Raw genomic sequence first — 27,096 nt, forward strand, 5'->3', positions numbered from 1 at the left:
AACAAGACCAACCGGTGGAACCACCCCACAAGGCAACCCGACACCTAGTTCACACAACACAAGAGGGAAATGAAATTGGACAGGGTCCATAGTGTCCAAAATTCATGTGGGCATCCGAAATCTTGAATGATCTACAAGAGTTTTGGCTCAGATTTCGGCTATGAGTTGGTTACTGTCTATAGCAGCAATGTCATGACGAATAATATCCGGCTTTCTCTTGAGGGAGTGTGTAGGTGGAAAAAATAATGTCGGTTGCTGCACTGGAAAGAGACGAATCTTGGTCTGTAGTATTCGACTTAAGCCACAACAAACCCCCCGATTGCATGTATCATTTTGTTTGACATGGTCTCGTCACCGTAAAAAGGAGCACCATCACGACCATTCCCAGAAACCCTAGCCACTGCCATCGTTGCCGTCATCTCCATCTCCATAGCCATTCTCCCCATAGTTTGCCATACTTGTAATTGATACATCGCATACGACGACATTGTTTGTCATTCATTAATATATCAATGCCATCTACAATGTTTTCCATCTTTGAAACGATCGAGGTGTGTGAATATTCCCAACAAGCCATGGGTTCGGGCATAGCCTTGCACCCCTATGTACCTATGCATAGGATCGTTGGTGCTGACATTGTTTAATTGAATGTTATGTTATACGTCTTGTCACATCGGATTTGTCTCTTGTGCCTTTCTCGTTCTAAGACTCGGTAGGTACCAGGAATCCCTTAGATCAATCCAATAGGAGGTAAAGTGTAGGGACACATGGAAAGCTACGCCGAACGCCGGTGACAGTAAGGATTCGTATTGTACCAAAATCAAATCATTGGGGACCATGAGGTGTATTCATTAAACGCCCAATGAATTAGTCTGGATAAATCCTTAATAATCGAGGTAAACCCGCAAGAATGTAAAGGCCTTGGTTGGAAAACAAACTCAGGATGTAGGTTGTTGATTGGTCTTGACCTTATTTAGATGCATCCCCCACAACTACACGTTCATAACACATCATAAACGGTGTCTACCAGAACCATGTTGGAAATCAAGACAAGATCCTAATTGCAAGTATAAGGTTGTAAGTAAAGTCTTCATGCCCTAGCCTATTTCATTCCATAAGTCTCTCTTTAAAGTAAACTGTGATAATTTGGTCTGGGGAACAAAAACTTCTAACAACAACAATAGCGTTTTTGAATCCCTGTCTAATAGAAGTACTTCCTACGGGTTGATGCCAAGGGTCACCCTTGGGTAAAAAAAGGTAGGGACAATCTACATCCAACCATTTGTTAGCACAAAAGCAGGGGGTTGCCAATACTTTTTGCTTTAGTGAGTATATTTGTAAAACAAACTTGATAAAATATTACACCTATTAATTGCCTTAGCATTAATCACCCCAACCCAATAGGTCATAAGGTGCACTTTCAAGAACTAAAGGTGCCAAAGGAAACTCGAAGGAAGAAGAAGGGAGGAGCAAGGAGGTGAAGGGATGTGAGGACCAAGGCACGTGAGTGTCTTCTCTGTTCGGGTAATTAGCAACCCACCAGGGCAACCGCGCCCAAGAAAAGGGTAGAACAAGAGCTTCCATTTTTGGCAATGGAGGCTTGTGCATTTTGGTAGTTTCCATAAATAGAAGGCTAGTAGATCGGTCCGTGCTACAAATGTTTGTTTTGTAGCACTATCGATAAGAGAATTCAAACTATTATATGATAGAGAAACAACAATATCACTAGAATCAACAATGAGAGCAAATAAGAAAATTTCATGGATGATCATTAATTGTCAAGCTCCGTCACCAAAGCATTTGTTCAATTTCAACACCTGGTACAAGTACATTCCCGCAGAGTGCAGTGTTGATTACACTAGATTAAAGACATAGCAGTCTACTATAGAGAGGATAGAGTACATGTTATTATGGGCCATTGCAAGTAGGAAGCACATCATCCATGCAAGGAGTGTAGATGAAAGACTTATGTAAGGCCAAATATTGAGGATTAGAACATCCATCTGGGTAAAGTGATCCCAAGTAGCGCAACTTAGAGGTACCAAGGTAGTAAGCAAACCCATATAAGCTACGGGTCACCAGAAAAGCAATCTCCTTGTTTGGATGGTACCCAATAAAGCGTATGCCATTATTAAATATAATATGTTGTTCCATATCTTCATCTAATTCTTCAGCCTCTTCTTCTTCCCCAGAATCATCAGCATGACTTTCACCACTAGAGTCCCACTCATTGTCTTCTCCATCACCAAACTCGTTGTCTTCTCCATCACCCAGCTCGTTGTCTTCTCCATCACCCAACCCTTGCGCTCTAGTGTAGCATCGTTTAAAAGAGGGAATAAGCCCAAAATGACACTTTAGCTCCCACTCATGCACTAGACATGGTTTGGATTCCTCAAGTAGTACCCATGCTTGAAGTTGGGATCCATAGATGGTTGTGCAGTATACTCCATGTTTCGATTTCCCAAGATGCATTTCAGGCTCACAAACAGTAATATTAGGCATCACCGCTACTTCCGGGGATCTGATGACTACAGAAGTTTTCTTCTCCAATGAAAACCTATTCATATGTGTTTTCAAAAGCTTTTTAATGATTATACAAAAAGAACAATATTAATTTAGATGATTGTAGCTGATATTACCATTATATATGCACCTTATGACCACATGATTGGCAGATCATCTGTAACCTAGAGGGATTGCAATCCTCCCGTAAACAGATCATAGTTTATTTTTGCTAAAGATGGTGAAGTTAACAGCCAGAACTAAATTTTATCTTCTGCTTATACTAACCAACATTTGGACTTAAATTAATTTCCGCAAAAGTGAGGTGTTTTGTGTTGGGGATTCTTACTGGGCATATTTGGCCATGCAAGTTGAGATCTTTGACCATGACCTACTTGGGTATCTCTACAGATTCAAAGAAAATTTAAATGCTTCATGGAAACTTGTAGAAATTTGACTCTAAGACGAGTGTTAGAAGGGCAAGCTCCTTTCCATTAGAGGGAGAGTTTGCCTAGAGAAATTGAAAGTCAAGTGGATGTATTTAGTAAATGTTTGTTTTGGCAAGAGGATTTGGTTAACTACCAATTGCATCTAGTGAATGAGGGACTATAGGTAAACCTAAAGATATGGGAGGATTGGGAGTTTTGAAATTGGATTTGATAAATATAAGCTTACTTGCAAAATGGTTGTGAAAATTAGAGTTGATCAAGGTGTTTGGCGAGATGTTCCCAAGGAAACCTATCTTGAGAATATTACGCTAACCCAATCTCCGCAAAAAAAAAACAGACCAATCTCTGTTTTGCTCCAAGTTAATGGAAATTAAAGATCTCCCAAAATTCTTCTGAAATGGATAGTTCCTAATGGAAAATGAGTGGCTCTAGGAGGATATGTTTAACAGGATAAACACTTAAACATAACTTTCTCTAAGCTTTTCACTATCACTTTCATTCACAACATCATGCTAGATACAATGATGACTATAGGCTTAAATGGCTTAATTTTCATAAGAAATATTTGGAGGCATTGCAAAGATCAGTGGGCACAAATGGAAGAGCTAATTAGTGATGTAAGTATTTTAGATATAGACAACTTTATTTGGATTCGTGTATCCAATGGTGTTTACTTTGTCAAATCCTTCTATTTAGAACTACAGTGCGATATTCCTCTGTCCCCAAAGAAATATTTATGGAACTAAAGCTTCTGTTCAAAAGTTAAAATCTCATGTTGGCTAGTGCTTCACATAACCATTTGGAGTGGAGATGTTTGGTTGCATAGAGGGTGGACTAGGTAGTAGAAATGATTGTTTTGTGACGCTCAAGAGATAATTGATCACCTTTTCATTTCATGTTCGATTGCACATTTTGTAATGGGGGTTTGCAGTGTGCCATGAACTTTCATATGTGATGAATGGATTGAGAAATTTCTTCTGTGGTAGAGTAAAATGTTCCCTGCCAATGTGGCGGAAGTCATCTAAGGCTCGGAGTGTAGTTGTGAATAATGACAATGATTTAATTTCTAGATGATCCTATTGCTACTATATAACATATATGTTGTTGTATTCATTTGTGGTCGAATTTGCACAAGGAAAACGCGAGATGTTCTCCCACAAGAATCGAAAAAACTACAAGAGCTAGTTCATAGGCTGGGCACCAACTGCCCAGACATTGAAGTGAAGAATGATCTGATTCAAGCTACTATTACTCTTGCTGAAGTAAGGTGATCCTGATGGAGTCACGCTACTTCTCTGAGTCCTAGTGCGATTTTTCGTTCACATCATGGCTTGGTTGAAGATGATAGAGTGCATAAGAAATCTTTTGTAATTTCTGCTAAGCATGTAGAGTATAGGAGCGACTATTAGTAAGTTGCCTGAAAAAGGTTCAGTTTTTAGTCAATTGTTGCATCGTGTCTTCATCTTCCTCGCTTTCCACCTAACGGCTTGGTTCACCCTCGTGGACCTGCCCTCCGCTAGGTGACGAACCACCGTCCCCACCACCTGCAGACTTTGCTGCCTCACCATGCCCTTCCCAAGCTACCACCGCCTCATACATCCCTCTAAACCCTCCCCCTGTTTCTCTATCACCAACGCCCTCTGCCCCCCGCACCATAGCCACACCAACCATCGCTTCGCCTCCACCGGCGGCACCGCAACAAACCATGGTGTCCCTATCTTCGGCTCATTCCAGACCAACCTTCACCAGGCTAGCCAGGCCATCTGCATCGCCGACTCGGTGCCTGCACAAAATCTACCACTGACTGCAAATTTCCAGGTGCCTGGAGAATATCAAACACGGTATATAACTCTTCGTGTGTGAGTTATAACCTAATGGTGTTTAGGTCCTTCTCTCCCCAATTATGATATGATGAGAGAGGATTTCGGTTTTCAATTCTTCCTTACTATATATGCAAAACTGTATTGTATAAATCAACTGGTTGGTTTGTTAACTAATTGCAGAGGAAATGTACCTTATGATGAAACCAGTGGGGCAATGAAGATAGAATGCCCCTCGCCAGTACACGGCATGGCGCTTTCGTTCATTGATTCGATCTGCCCACATGGCCACCGTTGTTGCACCTCCTTCTCGGACAAATGTCATGTCATCCCACTGGCCGCTTCTCGAGCAGTACACTTTCACCATGTAGGAAGACGGCGGCCATTCCATCGACTGATCATGTTTGTTGGGCTCGGGGAAGAAGAAGACGCTGTAGTGCAGCGACTCGGTGGGGTCGAACAGGAGGTAATAGGCGCCGGGGCGATATGAGGGCAAAGGGGGAAGCTCCGCCCACCGCCGCGTCGCGGGGTTGCACACGTACAACGCGTACTCGCCCTCGTACAGGAGGAGGCCGTTGCGGTGGTCGAGGACGATCCCCCGCCCCGTTTCCACCTCCGGTGGGATCATGAAATCGAGCGCCGTGGCGTTGAGGCCGATGCCCGTAGGGCCGGCCCCGCAGGGGAAGAAGTAGGGCCGGTCCTCGTAGGAGAAGTTGATGATGATGCCGCCGACGTGGTGCGGCACCCGGTGCTCCACCGCGAGCATCAGCCCGTTGGAGTCCACGGCGGCGCGCCAGCCCTTGCGGACGGCCCGGCACGTAGCGATGCCCCGCGGCGGGAGGCGGCGGAGGATCTCGGCGAGCAGCTCCATGGGGAGACGATCCATGGCGGACATGGTGGGCAGCGCGATTGCGGCGTCGTCCTCGTCTAGGGTTTGGGCGGCGGCGGCCGCCGCAGCCTCCTGCGCGTCAGTCGGGGTCAAGGATTGGTCAGGGTTTGCTTCCGCTTTCTGTTTGCAGGCTTTATTAAAACAAAGACGCATCAGGCTTCATTTCTGTTGCCGTCCACCTGTAAGCCCAGTAGGCCCGACCCACCACATAGCTTTGCCCGGTTATTTTTTTCTTCTAAAAGGAGCTTCGTCTAAAAATTAAATTTACAGCACGTTTTCTAAAATTATCAGTGTACTACTTTTTATTATATTTGTATAAAATGAAGAGTAAATTTTAAAATTCCTTATGTTGCTCGTCAAGGAAAAATAATGCCGGCAAAAGGATGTGTGCGAGAGGCCTCACAACATTTCGATATAAGATATTGAAAGTCGTATCCTACTCATTTTAAGACCGACTTGGCCAAGGATGCATGCGTCAGCTTTCATGGCAAAAGAAAAAAATAAGGACCGATATTTCATGTCATGCGGTTGTATTATTTTGTTACCAACATAAATTGCAAGGAAATACACATTGAAATGTAGATGTATGCACTAGCCAGCAGAGAAAATACATCACATCTATTTGCAGATTTACACGTGGGGTGGATAGAGTACAACCTTTTTAACTATAATGGATTGACATACATTATGATGAGACCACTGCCACAAATCCTTTTATTTTAGGATCCCCACTGCCACAAATCCTGATAAGTTGGGTCCAAAAACAGATATAGTATGTTTTTGGTCCCTCAAGTTTCCCAAAAGTATAGACTTAGTCCCTGAAGATTTTTGGTAGACATTTGGTCCTTCAAGTCTCACAACTTGATACGTTTAGTCCAAAACTAGATATACAATATGTTTTTAACTATACAGTTTTTTGGTCCCTCAAGTTCTCCAAAAGTATAGACTTGGTCCCTCAAGATTTTTTGGGTAAACATTTTCGGTCCTTCAAGTCACAAACCATGATAAGTTTGGTACATTGACCGATTTTGACCACGTTGGCCAGGTTTGACCGACAGACATTAAAATCGAAAAGTAGGAAAAAATAAAAAAAAAACTGAAATTTTGTGACAACCAAGATACTTGTGTGCACTAGGTGCATGTAATATTTGTGGCAAAATAACATCCGAGAAGCTCTAGCAAAAAAAACCCAAAATTTGCCTTTTATTTGTCAGCCAAACTTTTATTCCCACGAGCTTCTCGAATGTGGAAACACCACAAACAATTTCATGCACCTAGCGCACAGTAGCATCTTGGTTACCATAAAATTCCAGGCTTTTTCCAATTTTTTGCTATTTTTTATGAATTTATTGTTCATTGGTCAAACCCGGTCAACATGGCCAAAATCTAGTTTTGGACGAAACTTATGCGTTTCTGAGACTTGAAGGACCAAATGTCTACCAAAAATCCTTGAGGGATCAAGGCTATACTTTTGTGGAACTTGAGGGACCAACCACATATTTTTCTCTATATCTTTTGACCCTGTAGAGGAGGAGGCCGTTCCGGTGAGGATGGTCTCCCATGGGTAGCCATGGCACATGCGGCCGTTGCAGTGTTCTTGAAAATCTGTCGGTAAACAAGAAAATTAGATATCCTAGAAAACCTAGAGAATTACACATTAGGCCTGTCATTGCAGAGACCTCCCCCTGAGCGCTTTGTGCGCCATATAGAGGATCTGGCGCTCATGCGCCCTGTCCGCGGGCCAGCCCAACAATGAGGCCAGCCAGCCAGCTCACTCGGTTTCCCAGTTGAATGGTTGTGATTAACCGACCAAAAATGTAAATTAAAAATATCACAAAAAACAAAAAGGTTCATGAATTCCACAAAGTTAAAAAATTCAAAAAGATCACAAAATTCGGAAAGGTTCACAAATTTGGGAAAAAGTTCATATATTTCTAAAAAAAGTTCACAAACTTTACAAGTGTTCATAGAATTAAAAAAATTGAAAATTTGAAAAACCGTCATCAATTTTGAGAAAATTCATCAATTTTGAAAAAACATCAAATTTGAAAAACATCATGCTTTTTGAAAAAACTAAGAAAATTAAAAATAACAGTAAAGAAAAATAAAGAAGAAAAGAGAGAAGAAAAAGGAAAATAAAAAGGAAAGAAATAGAAAAGAGAAAACCAAACAAAACCACTTCAGAAAATAATCAAAATCATGAAAAAAAACCGGTTGGGAAGCTTCAAAACCGGGAAGAACTCTCTCCCATTACACCCTTAGATGGAGCACCTGCGCTAGTTAACGAAATGCATGTTTTTTTGAACACTAACGAAATGCATGTTAACTGACGCATAAGGCGCCAGATAGTATTCGGTGTCATTACAGTGGTTTCTTACGTAGTTCGGGATAAAGTGACGCAATACCAATTCAGTTGCACGGTCCAGCCCATCTGATCCTCAAAGTGGCCCACCGGAGGCTCGTCAGTGAGGTGTATAGCTGATGCGGAATTTCTAAAAAAAAAAGATGATGCGACACCACGCCAACTCCTTGGTGGCCATTGAACTCTACCCTGGAAAGCAGAAAAGAAAAATGCACGGAGTCTGAGATCTAGTTGTAAAGTATGGATTATTCATCGGTGTTTGAAGAACCAAATCCTCAACCATGTAAAAATAGACACAACTGTTCCAAGGCGGAGCAGGAGCTTCACATTTTCCCCAGATATGCAAACCCAGGTGGCGAGCGCACTCTATGGAAATATGTGTGGCGTGCAAAAGTTCCTCTTAAAGATGCATATTACTGCATGGAAAACAGCGACATGAGCATTTGCGACGGACAAGAACAGAGTATGTGGGGCACCTTTCAACAATTGGTCGTTGTAGACATGCCATCGTGACGTAGAGAGTTGACCAGAAAACCGCTACAGCCGAGCAATACACACCAGCCACGAGGCTGCATACCGATCAAGCCGACGACTCCACCTGCCAAGTGACTGAAATCGACACCCCACAACATGACCCGAAGCCGCCACCCCAGCATACAAAGAACACATACACATCGGTCCTGAGCCCAGTCACCAGCCGAGCCGAGCCGAGCCGATGACTCTGCCACCCAAGTGACTAGAGCTGACACCCTCCATTATTTTTTTGAGTCAAACAACTCCGTTTGAGGCGACGACTCTGAGCCGACGCTGGGCCTCAACCAAAGGCCTAGCCGAAACCACCCTGTTCTGGGCCTCATGATATTTTTCGCTCAGTTCGTGCAGCAACGCAGCCCAAGACCATTTGGCACACCGCCCACGCTGCCAGCCTGGGCCCGCATGGCCGGCTGCCTATAAGACTAACGGCCAGTGAGAGGGAGGCCCCACCAGCCAGGAAGCAGCAGAGAGAGAATTCAAATTCCAATTCCTCGGTGTCTCCCCATTCCCCAACACCACCACCACCGCCACCCAATCCGTCGCTCTCCTCCACCACCTCCTCCCCGCCGGCGATCGCCGCCGAGGCCCTCCTCGGCGGGGCGCCGCTCCGGGACCGCGCGATGAAGCTGAAGATCAACAAGGCGTGCGACATCGCCTCCATCTCCGTCCTCCCTCCCCGGTACGGCCCCCCCGCCCAGGCCGATCCCCTCCCCTCTCGCCGCCGGCTGCTCCCGTTCGTTCCGAGGCGTGCTTGGTTTAATTCGTGCTCGTGGTGCGTTTTGTTGGTGGTTCAGGAGGACCGGAGGGAGCAGCGGTGGCGGTGGCGGGATGAGCGCGCCTGCTGCTGCTTCCGCGGCGGCGGCGGCGCAGCAGCAGCGGTCCCAATCGATGTCGCAGAAGTCCTTCTCGCAGGGCATAGGCAGCGGTGGCGCGTCCTTCTCCCAGGCCAGAGGCGCGTCCTTCTCGCAGGGCAGCGACAGCGGAGGCGCCGCGTTCTCTCAGGTCGGTGGAGGCGGAGGCGCCGCGTTCTCTCAGGGCGGCGGAAGCGGAGGAGCCGCGTTCTCTCAGGGCGGAGGTGGTGGAGGCGCAGCCTTCTCTCAGGGCGGAGGTGGCGGAGGCGCGGCCTTCTCTCAGGGCGGTGGAGGCGGAGGCGCGGCCTTCTCTCAGGGCGGCGGAAGCGGAGGCGCGACCTTCTCTCAGGGCGGTGGAAGCGGAGGCGCGTCCTTCTCTCAGGGCGGTGGCAGCGCGCCGCTCGTGCACGCGCAGTCGCAGCTCTCGCAGGCCTCCCTCGACGCGAACCTCCTCAGCCTCCTCTCGCAGGCTCCCGCGCGCGACCAGGTCTCGTACACATCATCCCCCCTTCTTCTCCAATTGTTGCCGCTGTGTGGTGATCCATGATCGAGGCCGCGTTTGCTTCTACCAGTTCAGTTGGATCACATGATCAGTGTGTTCGGTGAATTTGATCAGTCGGTAACTAGTATGTCAGGTAACTAGCGAGTTTGCATCGAATTGATTGGTGTTGGTTACTGTCAATTAGTCGTTTCCACTGAATCCGCTTGTGCTTGGTTAATCTCTGAAGTGACCATTTCATCGATCTTGTGTTTAGTCACAGTAGCGTTGCAACGAATTTATTAGTGTTGACTGTTGGTTACTGTTAATTAGTCGCTTCCAGTGAATCCGCTGGTGCTTGGTTGATGCGTGGAACAAATAGTTCAAGTCTCTGCAGTGACCATTTCATTGGGCAAACTAGTGAACTAAGTGTTATTGCTTGATATCTCAATTTGGTGCACGCGAGCATTCATGTACTGCATTACTGAAAGTGTAAGGGGAACGACATCCATGTGATCCTGTTCTGCTAGACTCTTTGAAATGGTGATTTTGATCTGTATGATTTGTCGGAATTGACGCCGTTCTGTGCACAGTTAGAATGCAGTTACGATTTATTCATATTCGGCAATGCAGAGGGAATGCCCAAACCAACAGTTCTTGTCCTAATAAATGTTTGAGTCAGAACAGCTATGTTTTTTGTTATATTTGCTAGTTACAGAAGGTGGATTCCTTAAAAAAAAGTTATATAATGTGCACACTTTTTATCTGCTGCCCAATTGTGATCTTCATTCTCTTTCCTTTGGTGACCAGAGATTTGCCTTGCAACAGGACTCATCCAAGAGAACGTCTTCATATCCTGCCAGTTCAGCTTCTTGTGTGCGCGAGGAATCTCAGCTGCAACTGACAAAAATACCAACCAACCCTATCCACCGCTGGTGCCCCTCTCTTCTGGATAGCAGATGTAAACTCAAGCCCTTGCACTTGACAGAATTTACATTTTATTCATTTTTCTTTTGCAGAAAATTACATTTCATTCATCGCCATAACAACAGTTCACATGCTCTTCAAGCACACTAATTTTGGTGTTCTGAATAGGTTTACAAAAATTCTCTCATTAACTGGGCATGTAAGGTCATATAGTGCATGCTTTAAACAGATAGTGACCTGAAGCTGTTCTAAACGTACAATCTAGATTTTATTTTAAGATGTCACATTGTCATGATATACTTGGAAGTATGTTTCGACTAAAGTGCCCAGTTGATGTTGTTTCGACAGGTCAGGTTAATGAGGAAGTTGAGCGCAAGTTTCAGCATCTGGCAAGTTCAGTACATAAGATGGGAATGATATTAGACTCAGTGCAAAATGATGTGATGCAGTTAAACAGAGCCATGAAGGAGGCATCACTAGACTGTAAGTCACCCCCTAATGGTACTTTCGATCAATATATGGGCGATCGTAATTGCTGCTATTTCTTCATGAGTTTTGCACTCTAATTCTGTTGCTTCCCACAAATAGTACATTATCGACTAATGAGAGCATGTATTCGCTTTGTTCAGCTGGTAGCATTCAGAAAAAGTTTGTGCTCCTGGAGGACTCTCTAAAGCAAATTGTAAGGGTAGTTGCTGGTTTAGTCCCTTTTTCCTTCTTCTTTTTGCTGAGGCAACAAAGTTTAATTAACCCAAACATGCTACCACAGCTTAAGGGACAAGATGACCTCAGAGCACTCCTTGAAGGAATCACAGAAAGTAATCCTGACCAAGTGAGTGTTCTCAACTCTCTCAGCAGCAAACAGGATGAGATGTCCTTGTTACTTTCAGTCTTGCCAAACCATGTGCAAAGAGAACTGGGGCAACTGAAGGGTGACATCAGCAGAATTTTCTCAAAGGAGATGGAGGTACTACTGCTAAGATCAACCACTAGCTTCAGGTTCACTTGTGTTTGGGAATTATTCTGATGTGCATATAAGTAATTATCTTATCTGGCTGATTTACCACCGTGAAAAATTCTCTCTTATGTCCATATGTGTGAGTTTAGGTTCTATGAAGGCATATATAAGCTGGTTCATAGCATTTTCTTCTATATTTTTTTTTCAGGAAGCGTAATTCCGTTTCGATTCATGATATCTAACACTAAAAATTCTCAGTCTACACTAGGGCTTATTTTTCAGCATTTTACTGAAGTTAAAAGGATTGCTTTTGAAGAACATGCACAATCTTGTATATCATGTGGCATGCTAAGACCCATCACTTCACATACTAGAGTAAAGCAACAAATGTGTGTTTTGCTGACCTTTGCCTATTTGGACAGGTGATGGTTAGAGCTGTCAGATCTGTTGATACTAGGCTTGACCAGATGCAAATGCTGGCAGTATGTGTACTTATCACTCAACTAATTGAATTAGCAAGCCTTTCAGTACTTTTCTCCTCTTATTCTATTTCCCTTTCTTTGCTGAAGAACCAGAGCTGCACCACCAATGCGAAACCCCTGATGAACCAGACAAGAGTAGCCAATGGAAGCTCCCTGATGATGCAGACACCAGTAGCATATGGAAGCCCCCTGATGAACCAGACACCAGTAGCAGATGGAGGTCCCCTGATGAACCAAGGACCAGTAGCAGATGGAAGTCCCCTGCTGAACCAAGGACCAGTAGCAGAGGGAAGGCCACGGAAGAAACAAAGGCCAGCAGCAAATGGAAGGCCCCAGAGGAAGAAGCTAACACCAGTAGCAAATGGAAGGCCTCAGAGGAAGAAACAAAGACCAGTAGCAAACGGAAGGCCCCAGAGGAACCAAAGACCAGTACCAAATGGAAGGCCCCAGGTACAAACAGCAGATGGAAGCTCGCACATGAACCAGAAACCCGAAGCAAATGGAAATGGCCTGATGAACCAAGTACTACCAGTAACACAAGCGTAATCTTCTAACCTCAGCTTCTTGCAGATCCAAGTTGTTAGATAACCAGTAGTATGCATTGCTGTGGGATGGGGCATCAGTGTGAAAATTGTCTTGATGAAAAATCGAAACGCAAACTGAACCTATAAGTACCGACATCGTCAAGAGGAAAACTGCAAGATATTCTTATGTGCAGGAGGATCTTGTGATAAGATGCTTCTCACTTTCTTTTGTTACAGAGCTACTAGTTTAATTCTGGCCTTTGAAATGTTGAAATGTCCTCTTGAGGTTGGTAATTAAAACGCCTGTACAGTAGATCGTTATCTCTGTTTTGACAGCAAGATCATATTGTTGTGTTTCAGTTATATTGCCTCCACTTTTCAGAATATGCATCTGCCTTTGCTTTAATTTTCCCTGTTCCTGTTTGATTTGAGATTCTACTACGTACTAATTAGGCTTGTTTGTCTGTCAGTGCCAGTGCTCCTGCACCCTTGGCTTATCAGAGGAAGACAGAAGGTGTGAAGCCAAATGTGGAGAAGGGGATGGTAAAGGCTGCCACAGAAGCACGGAAATTGGATGGCTCAGGCGACAGCAGGCCGGCGCCACCTAAAGAGCAAGAGTTGGCGATTCAGAAGGACAATGCAGATGCACATGCGCCCATCAACAAGGTAACTCGCGCCGCAACCTTGCTCGTTTCTAGCTCGAGTGAACAACCGTAAAATGTTAGCAGAGATGAGATCACCTAACGCAATGTCACTAGCTGTAGCCAATGGCTCGAGACCAACACCGCTGAATTTTTATTATTTGGCCTGAAAGAAGAGCACCACTGATGAACTGAATCATTTGTCCTGAAAGAAGAACATGAATGATTAACTGGCTGAACATACTTGAGCATACTTGGTGCCGCTGCTTCATGAATGCTCTGTAGTTTAGTTTGCCCCTGTTGATCAAGCAAGTGCGGAAACATCATGTGAAACTGTGAAGTTGTTGTTGTTGCGGTTATTGGCTGTGCGATGATGATGATGATGATGATGATCATGGTTGTTGCGGATGGGGGAAAACGCAGGCGATCGTGACGATTGTCATCGACTCGGACGAGGAGGCGGAGGAGGGGAGCGCGTCCTGCGTCATGCTGAAGACGGGAGCAGGTAGAGCTGGGCGCTGGACTGAACCTCCTTTCTCCTTCCACACCACTGTATTATATGATGAACCAATGCGAATGTGAGAGTGACTGTATGTCTTGTGCAGGAGGTGCGGGAGAGGGGGAGGCGCTGGAGATCCTGCGGCGGGCGAGGAAGCGCCGGCGGAGGGAGGAGGCCAACGCCGTCGCGCTGGACCACTGCTAGGCTAGACTGTTTATTTAGTAGCAGCAACCCAACACGGTAGGTAGGGCGTGGCGTACAGATGCAGAGGCGGGTCGACAGACAGTGGTTTAAGAAGAGACGAGGAATCCAGGCGCGATGCCGACGGGCATGGACATGGACATGATCGCCTGAACATAGACCGACCGCAGTGCAGCCGGTTGGTCCTCCGCTTGCATTGGCCTAGCCAGCCTAGAGAGAGAGAGAGAGAGAGAGGTGGGCCGTTTTGAAAGGAGGTCGGTGCCTTTTACGCTGGCGGGCACGCGGGCAGTTTCGTCTGGATTCCCTCCTCCAGTCCAGGGACGGACTGACTGACTCGCCGGAGAACAATGCGTTATGACTGCTTAATGTGCGTGCCAGCGACGACAAGTTAGCCGCGGTCACATACATTTTCCGGGCAGGTTACCCAGGTAAGGATATGATACTCCCTCCGTCTTGCGAGCGTTTTTTTTTTCACTAGTTTTATATTATGAGACGGAGGGAGTAGTTGCACCTATTCTTAATCCGAAGTAGAATGTGCCATCTTGGCACTGAGAGGTGGGGGACCTCGGATCTTCAAGAGTTCTATATTCACCCCAACATTTAGTGGCCGTCATAGGGGTTTTCCAATAAAGTCACTCTAATTCTTCCTCTGATGGTGCCATGGAGCTAGAGAAACCCGTGTCCTCGCATATCTGATTACTCAAATCTGATGAGCCCATGTTATTGTGTCATACTGTTTTTGTCGCTTTGATGCTTTGTGGAGTCTAAATCCTTTCTCGACACTACGGTGAAAATGTTGTGGCTTGACGGCCTACGCTTCTAGGGGATCATCCCCAATCCAGATACGCTCACTGCACAAGGCTTTTCGTGTTTTCAGACGGGAGATTCAAGAGGCTTTTATAGATATCATTGTAATTCGTAGCCATACGAGTTACTTTTTGCTAATTTTCTTGGATGTCGAATCCAAAGTGATTACCTTTAATGGCTATGAACATGAACAGAATACCATGTGGTCCTCAAAAAACAAACAAAAACTCCTTATGCGTGCCAAGGAAGGTTACCTGTGTTAAACATACAACATGTCACGTTATGTGACCGGCGCATCTCATAGGAGATAGTTGAGGTAGTTAGGTTGTTAGTCTTATGTTTATCTCATGTAACCTCTTATCTCTATCTTCTTTCTTGATCTCCAAGGTTGTAATCCAAACCGCATGTATGCGCTGTTATGGGAGGTGCGCCCCATCTATTTAACACGAAGCCGTCGGTCTGAGCAAGGCAAGACGTTCCGCTAGTTCGCACATGGTAATCAGAGCCCCATCTCTTCCCATCTACTGAGATCCCATCTACCAGAGCCTAGCCATGTCTTCCTCCTCCTCCTCCGGCGCCTCCCAACCTACCCTCAATGGACAGGTCACCGAGAAGCTAACATGCACGAACTACGTGCTGTGGCGCACGCAGGTCACTCCCCATCCGCGTGGCGCCGGTGTCTTCGGCTACGTCGACGGCACCACGCCGGAGCCGGCCAGGCTTCATGTCACCAAGGACAAGGATGGCAAAGAAAGCTCTGTGCCCAACCCTCTCCACCGATCTGGGTCAGGGAGGACCAGCAGGTGTTGGGCTACTTGCTCAGCACCCTCTCCAAGGAGGTGCTCGTCACGGTGACCACGGTCACCACGTCGCTTGCGCTCTGGACCACGTTGGCAGGCATGTTCTCGTCCCAGTCCATGAGCCGTGTGAACAACATTAGGACGACGCTCATCAACGCCCAGAAGGGCAACCAAACGGTCGCCGCCTACTTCGCCTCTCTCCGCGGCCTCGCCGATGAGCTTGCGGCTGCCGGGAAGGCCATCCAAGACGACGAGCTCATCTCCTACATCATCCACGGCCTCGACATCGACTACCAGCCCCTCGTCTCCGCCCTCGACGCCCGCGTCACGCCGGTCTCCCTCGACGAGCTCTACACCATGCTCAGCAACTTCGATCAACGCATGGCTCAGTTCAACCACTCGGGCGGCGGTTTCCGTTCCTCTGCGCTCACGTGGCCGTGGCTCTTCCCGCAGCAAGGGGAGGCCTGGAGGCGGTGGTGGCGGCAACAGTGGCGGCGGCAACTCCAACGGCCGCTCCGGTGCATCCCGCGGTCGCCGTGGTGGTGGCCCAAATCGGGCACGCTCAGAGATGCCCCGCTGCCAAATTTGTGGCAAGCTAGGGCACACCGCGAAGGACTGCTGGTATCGTTACGATGAAGATGACGATGACTCCCAAGATGAAGAAAAGGTGGTCGCCGCGGCTCATGGATCCTACGGCGTCGACACAAATTGGTATGTTGATAGTGGTGCCACTAATCACATAACCAATGAACTTGAAAAGGTCACGATGAAGGAGAAGTACCATGGCAAAGATCACATCCACACGGCAAGTGGAGAAGGTATGCAGATTTGTCACATTGGTCATTCTATTTTTCGTACCCCTCATCATCCAATTCATCTTAAGAAAATCTTGCATGTCCCTAGTGCCGCTAAAAGTCTCCTCTCTGTTCATAGAATTGCCCTTGATAATCATGTTTTCCTCGAATTTCACCCATACTTCTTTTTGATCAAGGACCAGGCAACGAAGAAAGTTCTCTATCGAGGTAGATGTGCTAGAGGGCTTTACCCTTTGATTCCGGAGATTAGGAGACTCAATAAACAAGCCAATGGTGTTGTCAAAGTCTCGTTAACACGGTGGCACGATCGATTAGGGCATGCTGCTTTTTCTTTAGTTGAAAGATTGCTTAGGAAAAATAAACTCCCATTTGTTGGTGAGCAAAATGTCGAAACTATTTGTGATTCTTGTCAATGTGCCAAAAGTCATCAATTACCATACCCAATATCTACTAGTGTTTCTACCAAACCACTTCAATTAATTTTTTCTGATGTGTGGGGTCCTGCCCCTACTTCTGTTGGTAGACACGAGTATTACGTAAGCTTCATAGATGACTATAGCAAATTTGTGTGGATTTATCTTCTCAAAAAGAGATCTGATGTCTTTCAAGTTTTTCAAAACTTCCAAGCCTTGGTTGAACGAAAATTTGCTAGCAAAATTATTGCAGTGCAATCGGACTGGGGGGGAGTATGAAAAACTAAACTCTTTCTTCCAAACACTTGGCATATCACACCACGTTTCATGCCCTCATGCTCATCAACAGAATGGCTCTACTGAACGAAAGCACAGGCACATAGTTGAAGTTGGGCGCGTCCTCTTGGCAGGGGCCTCCATGCCTCTCAAGTTTTGGGATGAGGCCTTTCTCACTGCTGTTCATATCATCAATATGCTCCCTAGTCGAGTCATCAACAATGAAACTCCTGTAGAAAGACTTCTTCACACAAAAACAGACTACAAATCCCTTCGTGTGTTTGGGTGCTTGTTGGCCCAACCTTCGCCCATACAACAAAGCAAACTCATGCTACGCTCCAAGCAGTGTGTCTTTCTAGGGTATAGCCCTCAACACAAAGGTGTCAAGTGCTTAGATATATCCACTGGTCGCGTTTATATATCTCGTGACGTTGTCTTTGACGAAACAAAGTTTCCGTTTGCCACCCTACATCCAAACGCCGGCACTCGCCTTCGAGAAGAAATTCTTCTTCTACCCACTCATCTCACCAGTATTGATCAAGGGGGTCCGAATTATGATGATCAATTGTTGACTAATTCTGCTACTAATGGTGTGCATGAGTTTTCTGATGATGCTACAGGAGAAAACCGCGAAACGATGCAGAAATCAGTAAAAAAAAATGCGCCGACAGACCCATATTCCATGTGTCCGGTTCTGGGAGGCAAATCCTCCTCGGGATCGGCCCCGCAGCAGGTGTCCAGTCGATTCTCCTCGGGATCAGCACCGGCAGGCGCGGCCGATGCGCCAGCGACATCGTCCGCCGACCGTGTCGCTGTCTCCAGCCCAGCACGCGACACGCGTCGTCCCTCCAGTGGCGGTGGCCCGAGTCCTCCTCCGCGCCAATCCGCGGCAGCATGCGGCTCGTCAGGACGGCGTGCGGTTCCGCGACCAGCCGCTTGTGTACAAGCGACGCGACTCCGTTCGCCCACCTGGCGCGGGGCCCAGGCCTGACGCGGGATCCGGCGCGGACTCCAGCGCGCACACGCGCGCGTCCACGCACCCGACTGGCGTCTGCTTCGAGGAGGATGCGCAATCATCAGCCAATGATGAGGCCCCGGGATCCTCTGCGCCGACTGGAGAAGCTGCACATGATCAAATTGTCACAGAAGATCCGGTGGAAGCAGATTCTGCTACAGGAGTTTCTGCCCCGGGATTCTCTGTGGCTGGTGATCCTACTGCTGCACCGTCACGACGTACACGACTACAACATGGGGTAATACATCCAGTTAATTATAAACACATAACCAAATATGGTATGGTTTGTTCGACAGGTGAACCAGGTGAACCACATACGCTTGAGGAAGCACTTGGTGATGAAAAGTGAAAGAATGTCATGAATGAAGAATACATGGCACTCAAGAAAAATAAAATCTGGCATTTAGTTCCCCCACACCAAGGTAAAAATTTAATTGATTGCAAGTGGGTATTCAGAATCAAAAGGAAATCTGATGGAACTATTGATCGCTATAAAGCTAGGCTCGTTGCAAAGGGTTTTAAACAACGGTATGGCATAGACTATGAGGACACGTTTAGTCCGGTTGTTAAAGCTGCCACTATCCGTCTTGTTTTGTCTGTTGTTGTTTCCAGGGGGATGGAGTCTCAGGCAACTTGATGTACAGAACACGTTTCTTCATGGTGTTCTGGAAGAGGAGGTATATATGAAACAACCTCCTGGGTTTATAAGTAAAAGTGCACCCTCTTATGTCTGCAAATTGGACAAAGCACTCTATGGCTTGAAACAGGCACCAAGAGCATGGTATTCCCGTCTCTGTCACAAAATGCAAACACTTGGTTTTGTTCCTTCAAAGTCTGACACCTCTCTGTTCATCTACAACAAGTCCAATACATGCATATTTGTCCTCATATATGTTGATAATATTATTGTAACAAGCTCATCTAATGAAGCCATCACAGGACTGTTGAAAGATTTGAGTGCAGATTTTGCCTTGAAGGATCTTGGAGACTTGCATTATTTTCTTGGGATTGAAGTATAGAAGCACAAGGATGGACTTCACGTCTCTCAAGAAGGCCTGATATTTCTTTTGCTGTCAACAAAGTATGTCAGTTTCTTCATGCACCTACAACTGTCCATTTAATTGCTGCAAAGAGGATAGTTCGATATGTCAAAAACACATTAAGCATGGGTCTTAATTTTAGCAAATCATCTTCTACACTTGTCAGTGCCTTCTCTGATTCTGATTGGGCAGGCTGTCTTGATGATAGACGATCCACTGGTGGTTTTGCTATTTTCTTTGGATCCAACTTGATATCATGGTGTGCTCGCAAACAAGCCACAGTCTCCAGATCCAGTACTGAGGCAGAATACAAGGCTCTGGCAAATGTCACAGCTGAAATCATATGGGTTCAGTCCATGTTGAAGGAACTTGGCATAAAGAGTAAACAAGCTCTTTGTCTGTCGTGTGATAACCTTGGTGCGACTTATCTCTCAGCTAATCCAGTGTTTCATGCCAGAACTAAACACATTGAGATAGATTTTCATTTTGTCAGAGAAAGAGTTGCTCAGAAGCAACTTGACATTCGGTTTATGCATTCCCGTGACCAAATTGCAGATGGGTTCACAAAGGCATTGCTGATCAAGAGCTTTGAAAACTTCAAGTATAATCTCAACTTAATGCAGTTGTGATTAAGGAAGGGTGTTAAACATACAACATGTCACGTTATGTGACCGGCGCATCTCATAGGAGATAGTTGAGGTAGTTAGGTTGTTAGAGTCTTATGTTTATCTCATGTAACCTCTTATCTCTATCTCCTTTCTTGATCTCCAAGGTTGTAATCCAAACCGCATGTATGCGCTGTTATGGGAGGTGCGTCCCATCTATTTAACACGAAGCCGTTCCGCTAGTTCGCAAAACCTGGTGCAGTAGATTCCAGTCCAACACTCTATCATCATATATGCGTGTCAAGAGCTTAATCTGCATCCATTATTTAACACTGTATTTTAGTCGATAATCCTGTACTAGTAAACATGAAGCATGGTTGTCACTGAATCATTTACTTTTTAGGGAGAGAGAAAGAGAGTGGGACTCAAATCAAATCCCCATGTCTAATCCCCTGCTTAATTAATTCCCACATGTAAACTATCTCCCTTTGCCCATTGTAGCCAAACACGCTGTCAGGGAGAGAGAAAGAGATAGATAGGGTGTTTAGTTATTCCGGTGCTCGTTGCCGGTAGCGTAGCCGCCTGCGTTCTGCGTGTGCTAGGTTTTTCAGGATCAGCTTGGTAAGGGGGCTACCTCACCACCTTGTATCGTTCACCCGTATACTCTTTTAGCTGTTGCTTTATTTATAAAGCGGGACGAAAGCCTATATCGAGAGTAAGCACAATCAAGGTGCACGTAGTTAGAGAAGCAAATATAGATAACGTGAGCCGTCGTTTCTGAGGTTTGATTGGCGTGCACTGTAGCTACGTACGTTTGCCGGCTACACTACGTACTCCATCGATCGCTAGCCCACAACACGAACGTGACATGCACGCATGATGAGCAAAACAAGGAAAGTATATAATAGAAAAATCAAGGCACATGTGCATGCTTACTGCTCACGTATATCCTGTCCCTGTGTGTAGCACTTAAAAAGTGTTTGACGGAAACGGGATGCGTACTACTTTTTTTTTGATAAATGATGTTTTTGTTAACTCAAAATGCCGCAATAAGTATATGTGTCCTTCACAAAGTAGTGATCTAAACATTTTTATATTTCTTTATGGAGGGAGTACAAAGCAGGATGAACGGCGTGGAGCCAACCCAAACAATCCGACGAGTAAAAAACGTGAGCTCTGCCGACGAATAAGAAACACGAGCTCTGCCGACAAAGCATTTAGCACAGCCATTCACATATTCCAAATTTCCAATTTTTTTACACAACCATGCATTCAGCAATTATATACGTAGTAAAATAAATTGATATGATGCTTTTACCACAAGGTTGGATGATTGCTACAGGGCGGCCTCAAGGACAATTATCAACCGCTCTGATCCTGCCACTTTTTCCTGCAGAGGGGTGGGGAAAAAAGCATGCGTGCGTGGGTGCGTGGGGGGCCGTGGCCACCTTGATGCGTGTCCATGGCATGTGCCGCTGCTGGTGCTGCCGCTACACCTGTCCGTCGCCATAGCTGTGCTGCTTGCCCCTCCACGCCAGCTCCACAAAGCGCAAAGAGAGGCCGGCAGGCACGAGGGAAGAAGATGAAAAAGATGGCGTGCCACTGACTGACCGGACTGGCACTGGCCTGTGCGAGCCAGCAAGAAAGGCTTCTCCTTCTGATTCCTTCCTTCCTTCCGCCGCCGCCGTCGGCGAGCCTGGCTGCAGCTGACCGTAGCATCCCTTCACATGGCCCCCTCCTCATGGTTGCTTCCCTAGCACTCCTCTGGCTAGTCTTGTGTGGTGATCTCCTCCTCCTCCTCGGCTCGGAGCTAGCCACGGTTCTTCATCTTCTTCCCTGCTGCGGTGTCGCAATTGTCGGTAAGTAATTCTTGTTCTACTCTTGTCTTGTTTTACAAACATGGTAGTACAAATTGTCTCTGGTGGCGGTTTCGCATGCCCAGCTCCGTTCCTGTGATTACAATAGCAAGAGAAATGTAGTAACAATGGTCAGAACCAAACCAGAGTGAAAGTAGGACAATCCTGTTCTACGTTGGTATTGGACCAGCAGGAACATACCAATCAGAACATGGTCATTTGCAGCCAACTCTAATTGTTTGTTCATCTAACCGCAGCAGAGTGCAGAAATTTTCTGCCACCACGCTTGCTTGCTGCAAGAGGATTGGCACCATGAACTGATCGAACAACTCACACTGCTGCCGGGTAATTGAGCTTCAGAGCGCAGTTAGAAGAAAACCACCGAGAGGATGGGGAAGACGAGCCAGAGACGCGCTACACAGATCCAGGAGAACAATGTTGGGTGCACCTGGGGCCTCATCCGCATGTTCTACTCCCGCCGCGACCCCAAGCTCATCCTTGACAGGAAGCAAGGGAGCACAAGGCACTCCTTCAGTGGCTTTCCTGGTACTGCTTCTCTTAAATGTACAAACCACAGCTATATTAGTTATGTAAAGACTAAAGACAGAATAGTAGTAGTGATCTAGATAAGTGGGTAGTGCAACAGCAATTCAGTTTCATGACAGTACTATCTTCATTTCTGATGTCCATCCTTCGCTTCACAATTCTCTAGTGCTACAAACTAGCAACTGATCCCTCTAGAACTAACAATTTTTTTAAGGCATTCAGGAAATACATCACTCAAGCTTCTTGTTGTAAATTCTGTTATTGGGATTTATACCGCTTCTAGTAACACCCTGCTTGGTTGCAGGAAGAGGGCACTTGAGAAAGAAGTCTAGGGACTTTGAGGAAACAGATGAAGACAGGGATGTAAGTTAATTTTTGTATATCAAATGAAAAGCATGCGGTTCTAAGAGTGAAAAATACACATGAATTACAGTTTACTGTAGAACACATAGCGTGTACGTTAAAACCGCAACTCCACCCAGATGCAGCAGATGCTATATCAAGTTACTTGCATAACAAAATCGCTGTGACTTGTGGTTTCGAAAAGTGCCAACTTGATTCTGATAGCAGCCAAAAAGTTTTCGAAGCAAAGTACAGTTTAATATAAGTTGAGTAATAATAAACTTGGAAAACAGCAGTCCGGATATGATTTCATAAATACAGCATTGTTGGGCAGTTGAAGGAACCTCCTTACTGTGTATGGGTTTGTACTGAACTACCATCATTCAGTCCTCTTGATGCAACGGAGACTCTGTTCAAGCTTTTCTATTGTTGTAGTAATATTTACGCTGCATGTCGAAACTTGTTTCCTGGAGACAACTCATGTTTTGGTCTTGTATTTCTCAGAACACGGAGGAATGCAGTACCACGAAACCAACTGTCAAAAGACTCATGGGGGGTGAGCTTGGCAAGCCAAAACATTCGAAGAAGATCCCAAACGATGAGGTTCAAAGGATATTGGCTGACCTGGGACATGATGTCTGTCTGGACAAAAGAACAACACCGAACAGCAAACCAAAGGGAGTCACAGATCCCAGCGCAGACATAGGCATTGCTTCCTCCTCTGAGTGCCTGGATCCCAGTGGTTCAAAATGCATGGAACAGGTGGAAGAAGATGGCCTTGAGCTTGCTTTGTCAGATTTCCTGGGACAAGTCTATAAGTACCACGATGAAGGGCCGCATGATGATTGCAGGAATAAGAGTGAACTATACCCTGAATTAGAGTCCATTATCCATACAAAGCTTAATGAGTATAACAATCCTCCCTGTGACCTTGCTTATGAGAAAACTCCGGTGAGCGAGGAAAAGCAGCTTGTTGACAACAAACATATTTGCAACAGACATGTAGGGGCCAGGTTAGAGCCCAAAAAAATGCTTGAAAAAACTAACATTGTTGAAGATACAAAGGCTTCAAATCAGCGTGAGTTGACTATCAAAACAAAGAATAAAGAGAGCAGAAATATATTTTTCTGGAAGAAAGATAAACCAAGCAGAACACATGCATCAGAGGGAAGGTCTTCTCAGCCAGTTAACAAAATAGTAATACTCAAGCCGAATCCAAGGAGAGGCTTTGATCCTACAGTAGCAACTGCATCGACATACTTACATCAGCAATCAGGTGGAATTCAAGCTCCAGAATACAGTGCAGCTGAATGTTCAACATTTTCAGTTAAGGAAGTCAGGAGAAGATTCAGAATCGTGACCGGAGAAACTAGAAAAGGAAGACCCCCAATGAACGAAGATGATGTACAAAGAGATCCGTGTTTGCTCAGAGATTCATTTACAATTATAAAGGATTCCAGACAGGCCCCTCCAGCTACTGATAAAAATGATGTTCGACCTTCAAACAGCAGCAAACACAAGCAAATAAATCATTCACTAGGTGGTTTCAACAGAGACGTATCCAAGTCAAAGGATGCATCCACCTTCTACGCAGAAGCCAAAAAACATTTAACAGAAATTCTGAAGGACAATAGTCATACTGGCCAGTATCCAAGTCCAGCAGTTCAGGTCTCAAGGTCCTTGGTAGGAATGCTTTCCCTCCCTCAATGCAGTACCCCATCATCACCTGGGAATACCCCAAGGGTAAGAGAATGTATTGAACATTCACAGGAAGAGAAAAATATTTGTGCCATACACAAGGCTGAGGGGGAAGAATCTGCAGAAGAAGGAAATAAAACAGAGGGAGATTCAGGGAGTGCTGAATGTGGTCCTAATGAAGCAACAGTTGAACAAGCGGATCAAGAAAGATATTATTACAAGGAAGAAGACACACAACAAGGTGAGTGATTACAGAATACAAAATTATCAAATACTGCATGGATATTATATTAACAGAATATGAATACTTGCAGACGTTGAACTTGATATTGGTTGTATTGAAGAAACTGACAATCTGGATCACTCGCAAGCAATTCGGAATGCGCAATGCATTCCAGCAGAGCAACACAAATATTACCCACCCCCAGTATGTTCAAGATAATATTTATTGCTATTTCATCTAGTTTCCGTTGATGTGCTAGTTTAATGAAAATTTCGAATGTCTGCATTGAAGGAAACGACAGAAGCAGCAGAACCAGGTAAAGAGCATGCTGAGATTTGTCCAGGTTCCCCTGAGAATGTTGTCGAGATGCTAGAGCACCAAGAGCCAGAAACTCCCAGACGAAGCGCGTCATTTGGACCAACATCACAAGAGGAAAACCATGAAAAGCAAGAGCAACCCAGTCCTGTGTCTATTCTTGATCCATTCTTCCATGAAGATGTCGAAAGCCCTGAAAATAAGAGCCCAATACAATGTAATATTCAATTGATAAAAAAATCTAATGTATGCTTACCATTGACCTTCAGAAAAACAAAGTGTTTTTTTTTAAATCTAATGGTTTCATCTCCCAAAATGACCTACAGGTGAGTTGCGCCAAGATGTCTCGAGTCCCCACCAGTACTACCAAGATGATGGATCAGACCCAGAGGAGATCTTCTGGGAGGACAAGGATGTCAGGTTAGGTTACATAGAAACAGTACTGGAGCTATCAGAACTATGCACAGACCAGAACTTAGATGTATGGTATCTAGAAGATGAATTGATCAGCACCGGCCTGTTTGAAGAACTGCATCAGGGCAATCATCAAACTGATGATTTCATGCTCTTCTTTGACTGCATCTGTGAAGCTATAACAGCAATTCAGGGGAAACACTTTGGAAACCCCCATTGCTTATCCTTTGTCAGACAAAACATACAGGCACCTCCAATGGGACAGAACCTCATCTCAGAAATAAATAAGCACATTGAGGGCCATCTCTGTTATGAATTTCCAAGCACATTGAACCTGCTAGTTAGTGTGGATCTGGAAGAGGGAACATGGATGAATCTCCGATCGGAAAGTGAGGAGACTGTTGTGGATATATGGGAATTCTTGCTGGATGAACTGCTAGAAGATGTCGCTTATGGCTTGTGGATACAGTCTATCAGGGCGATCAACTCAGAGCATTTGTGTGCTTGCTAATTTGAGTATTAGATACGTAGCTTTTAACATGTTTGGGAGGGCAGAGCCAGTGAGGTTTTTTCCCCCTCTTGTGAAGAAAGCTTGATAGTGTGCAGCTGACGATTACGATGTTGTTCTTGTGCCTTGTGTGGTGTGTGCATATGTGATTTGTGTAACTTGTAGTGTGAGTTAGTTGTGCAAAATACTGTCAAAGTGACACCCATTTCAGTGAAGTTCAGAGTGATCCATAATCAGTGCGCGCATAATCAACACCGATACATATGTCATGCATTCCAGTCATACCCATAACATATCCTACAGCAGTTTCAGAATTCGACAACAGTAAAACATGATAGAACAGAACATACCCATGACATATCCTACAGCAGTTTCAGAATTAAGCAGCAGGACAGGAGGCCGGATTAATGATCAGTCACCAATCAACCGACGAATCAGCTGTTCAGCTGAGCTTCTTGATCGCAGTGCCGCCGCCCGGTTTCTTGGTGACCTCGGGGCTGGACCTGTCCTCCTCCACAGATCCCCTTCCACTAGCCGGGGGAGCTGCGTTTCCTCCCTCCTCCTCCTCGTCGTCGTCGTCGTCGGTGAGTTCTATCTCGACGAAGCCCTTCTGTCCCCGCTGCTCCCGGACCCGCGCAAGAAACTCCTCGTCCGGCGGCGGCAGAGGCTCCAGGAATTCCTCGGCCCTCATGAGCGTGTCCAGGTGGAACTGCGGCAAGACCACCCTCGTCTTCTCCTTCTTTGTCCTCTCTTCTCCCTTCGCGGCCGCCGCTGGATCCTCGCCGGCGGCGACGGGCGGCGCCGCCTCGGATGACGAGCTCGCCATTTCGCCTCCCCCTCGCCCGGCCCCGCCGCTCTCCCTTCATTCTCTTCGAGAAATCCGGCCCGGTAACCCTGGGTCAGCTTTCCCTTCCGGGCTCGGAAGGCAGAAAAGCCCGTGTATGATCTCCTACGGCCCGGCCCGGTACGACGGCTGCATCGCGCGTATGATCTCGGCCGGGCCCAACAAATCACTGGTTGTGCCACTTTTTTTTTCGTTGTGAAACTTACACCCTCGAATCCTCAATTTGAACTTCACTTTTGGCATTGCACTGCATGCTGACGGCGATGGAATGTCCGTGTGTCTGTTTGCACCTTATCGCATGTCCCGTTTCGCGGATTATTCTTCATGGCAGACAATTTCTATCGATAATGGTGACATTTTCTTTTGAACCGGATAATCGTGACATTTTCGTAGTCGTGAAGAACCACGACTCCGGTATTCAGTAAACGACATGTGAATGAGTGCGGCTGTGTGCGTGTTGTG

At 45.9% G+C, this 27,096-nt stretch overlaps 4 protein-coding genes across 7 annotated transcripts; 2 read left to right on the forward strand and 2 right to left on the reverse strand.

Moving 5' to 3' along the window:
* Positions 1-1,748: 1,748 nt before the first annotated feature.
* LOC120963581 (uncharacterized) lies at positions 1,749-5,813 on the reverse strand. Its single transcript, XM_040388261.1, has 2 exons — positions 4,966-5,813; positions 1,749-2,308 (listed from the first exon to the last, which is right to left on the reverse strand). The coding sequence occupies exons 1-2, from the start codon at positions 5,811-5,813 to the stop codon at positions 1,909-1,911; spliced, it is 1,248 nt and encodes a 415-aa protein (XP_040244195.1). The 3' UTR covers positions 1,749-1,908.
* Positions 5,814-9,016: 3,203 nt separating this feature from the next.
* On the forward strand, positions 9,017-15,062 carry LOC109762631 (uncharacterized). Of its 3 annotated transcripts, none has more exons than XM_040387681.2 (11): positions 9,017-9,235; positions 9,351-9,894; positions 10,696-10,846; positions 11,161-11,295; positions 11,442-11,494; positions 11,582-11,779; positions 12,193-12,252; positions 12,340-12,794; positions 13,247-13,442; positions 13,841-13,922; positions 14,023-15,062. In XM_040387681.2, the coding sequence occupies exons 1-11, from the start codon at positions 9,177-9,179 to the stop codon at positions 14,118-14,120; spliced, it is 2,031 nt and encodes a 676-aa protein (XP_040243615.1). In that variant the 5' UTR covers positions 9,017-9,176; the 3' UTR covers positions 14,121-15,062. The 3 variants fall into 3 exon arrangements, with proteins under 3 accessions (XP_040243615.1, XP_040243616.1, XP_040243618.1); XM_040387682.3 differs by having other exon boundaries at positions 10,714-10,846; XM_040387684.3 differs by lacking the exon at positions 13,841-13,922.
* Positions 15,063-20,923: 5,861 nt separating this feature from the next.
* Positions 20,924-26,026, forward strand: LOC109762625 (uncharacterized). 2 transcript variants are annotated; one of them, XM_020321496.4, is made up of 7 exons: positions 20,924-21,747; positions 22,005-22,290; positions 22,595-22,653; positions 23,137-24,571; positions 24,645-24,757; positions 24,845-25,085; positions 25,195-26,026. In XM_020321496.4, the coding sequence occupies exons 2-7, from the start codon at positions 22,134-22,136 to the stop codon at positions 25,791-25,793; spliced, it is 2,604 nt and encodes an 867-aa protein (XP_020177085.1). In that variant the 5' UTR covers positions 20,924-21,747; positions 22,005-22,133; the 3' UTR covers positions 25,794-26,026. The 2 variants fall into 2 exon arrangements, with proteins under 2 accessions (XP_020177085.1, XP_073353299.1); XM_073497198.1 differs by having other exon boundaries at positions 20,925-21,747; positions 22,002-22,290.
* Positions 24,085-26,951, reverse strand: LOC120963160 (uncharacterized). The gene is made up of 2 exons (XM_040387685.3): positions 26,141-26,951; positions 24,085-25,061 (listed from the first exon to the last, which is right to left on the reverse strand). The coding sequence occupies exon 1, from the start codon at positions 26,614-26,616 to the stop codon at positions 26,233-26,235; it is 384 nt and encodes a 127-aa protein (XP_040243619.1). The 5' UTR covers positions 26,617-26,951; the 3' UTR covers positions 24,085-25,061; positions 26,141-26,232.
* Between the last annotated feature and the right edge of the window lie 145 nt (positions 26,952-27,096).

The sequence above is a fragment of the Aegilops tauschii genome, chromosome 4 (assembly GCF_002575655.3).
Source record: "Aegilops tauschii subsp. strangulata cultivar AL8/78 chromosome 4, Aet v6.0, whole genome shotgun sequence".
Lineage (NCBI taxonomy): Eukaryota > Viridiplantae > Streptophyta > Magnoliopsida > Poales > Poaceae > Aegilops > Aegilops tauschii.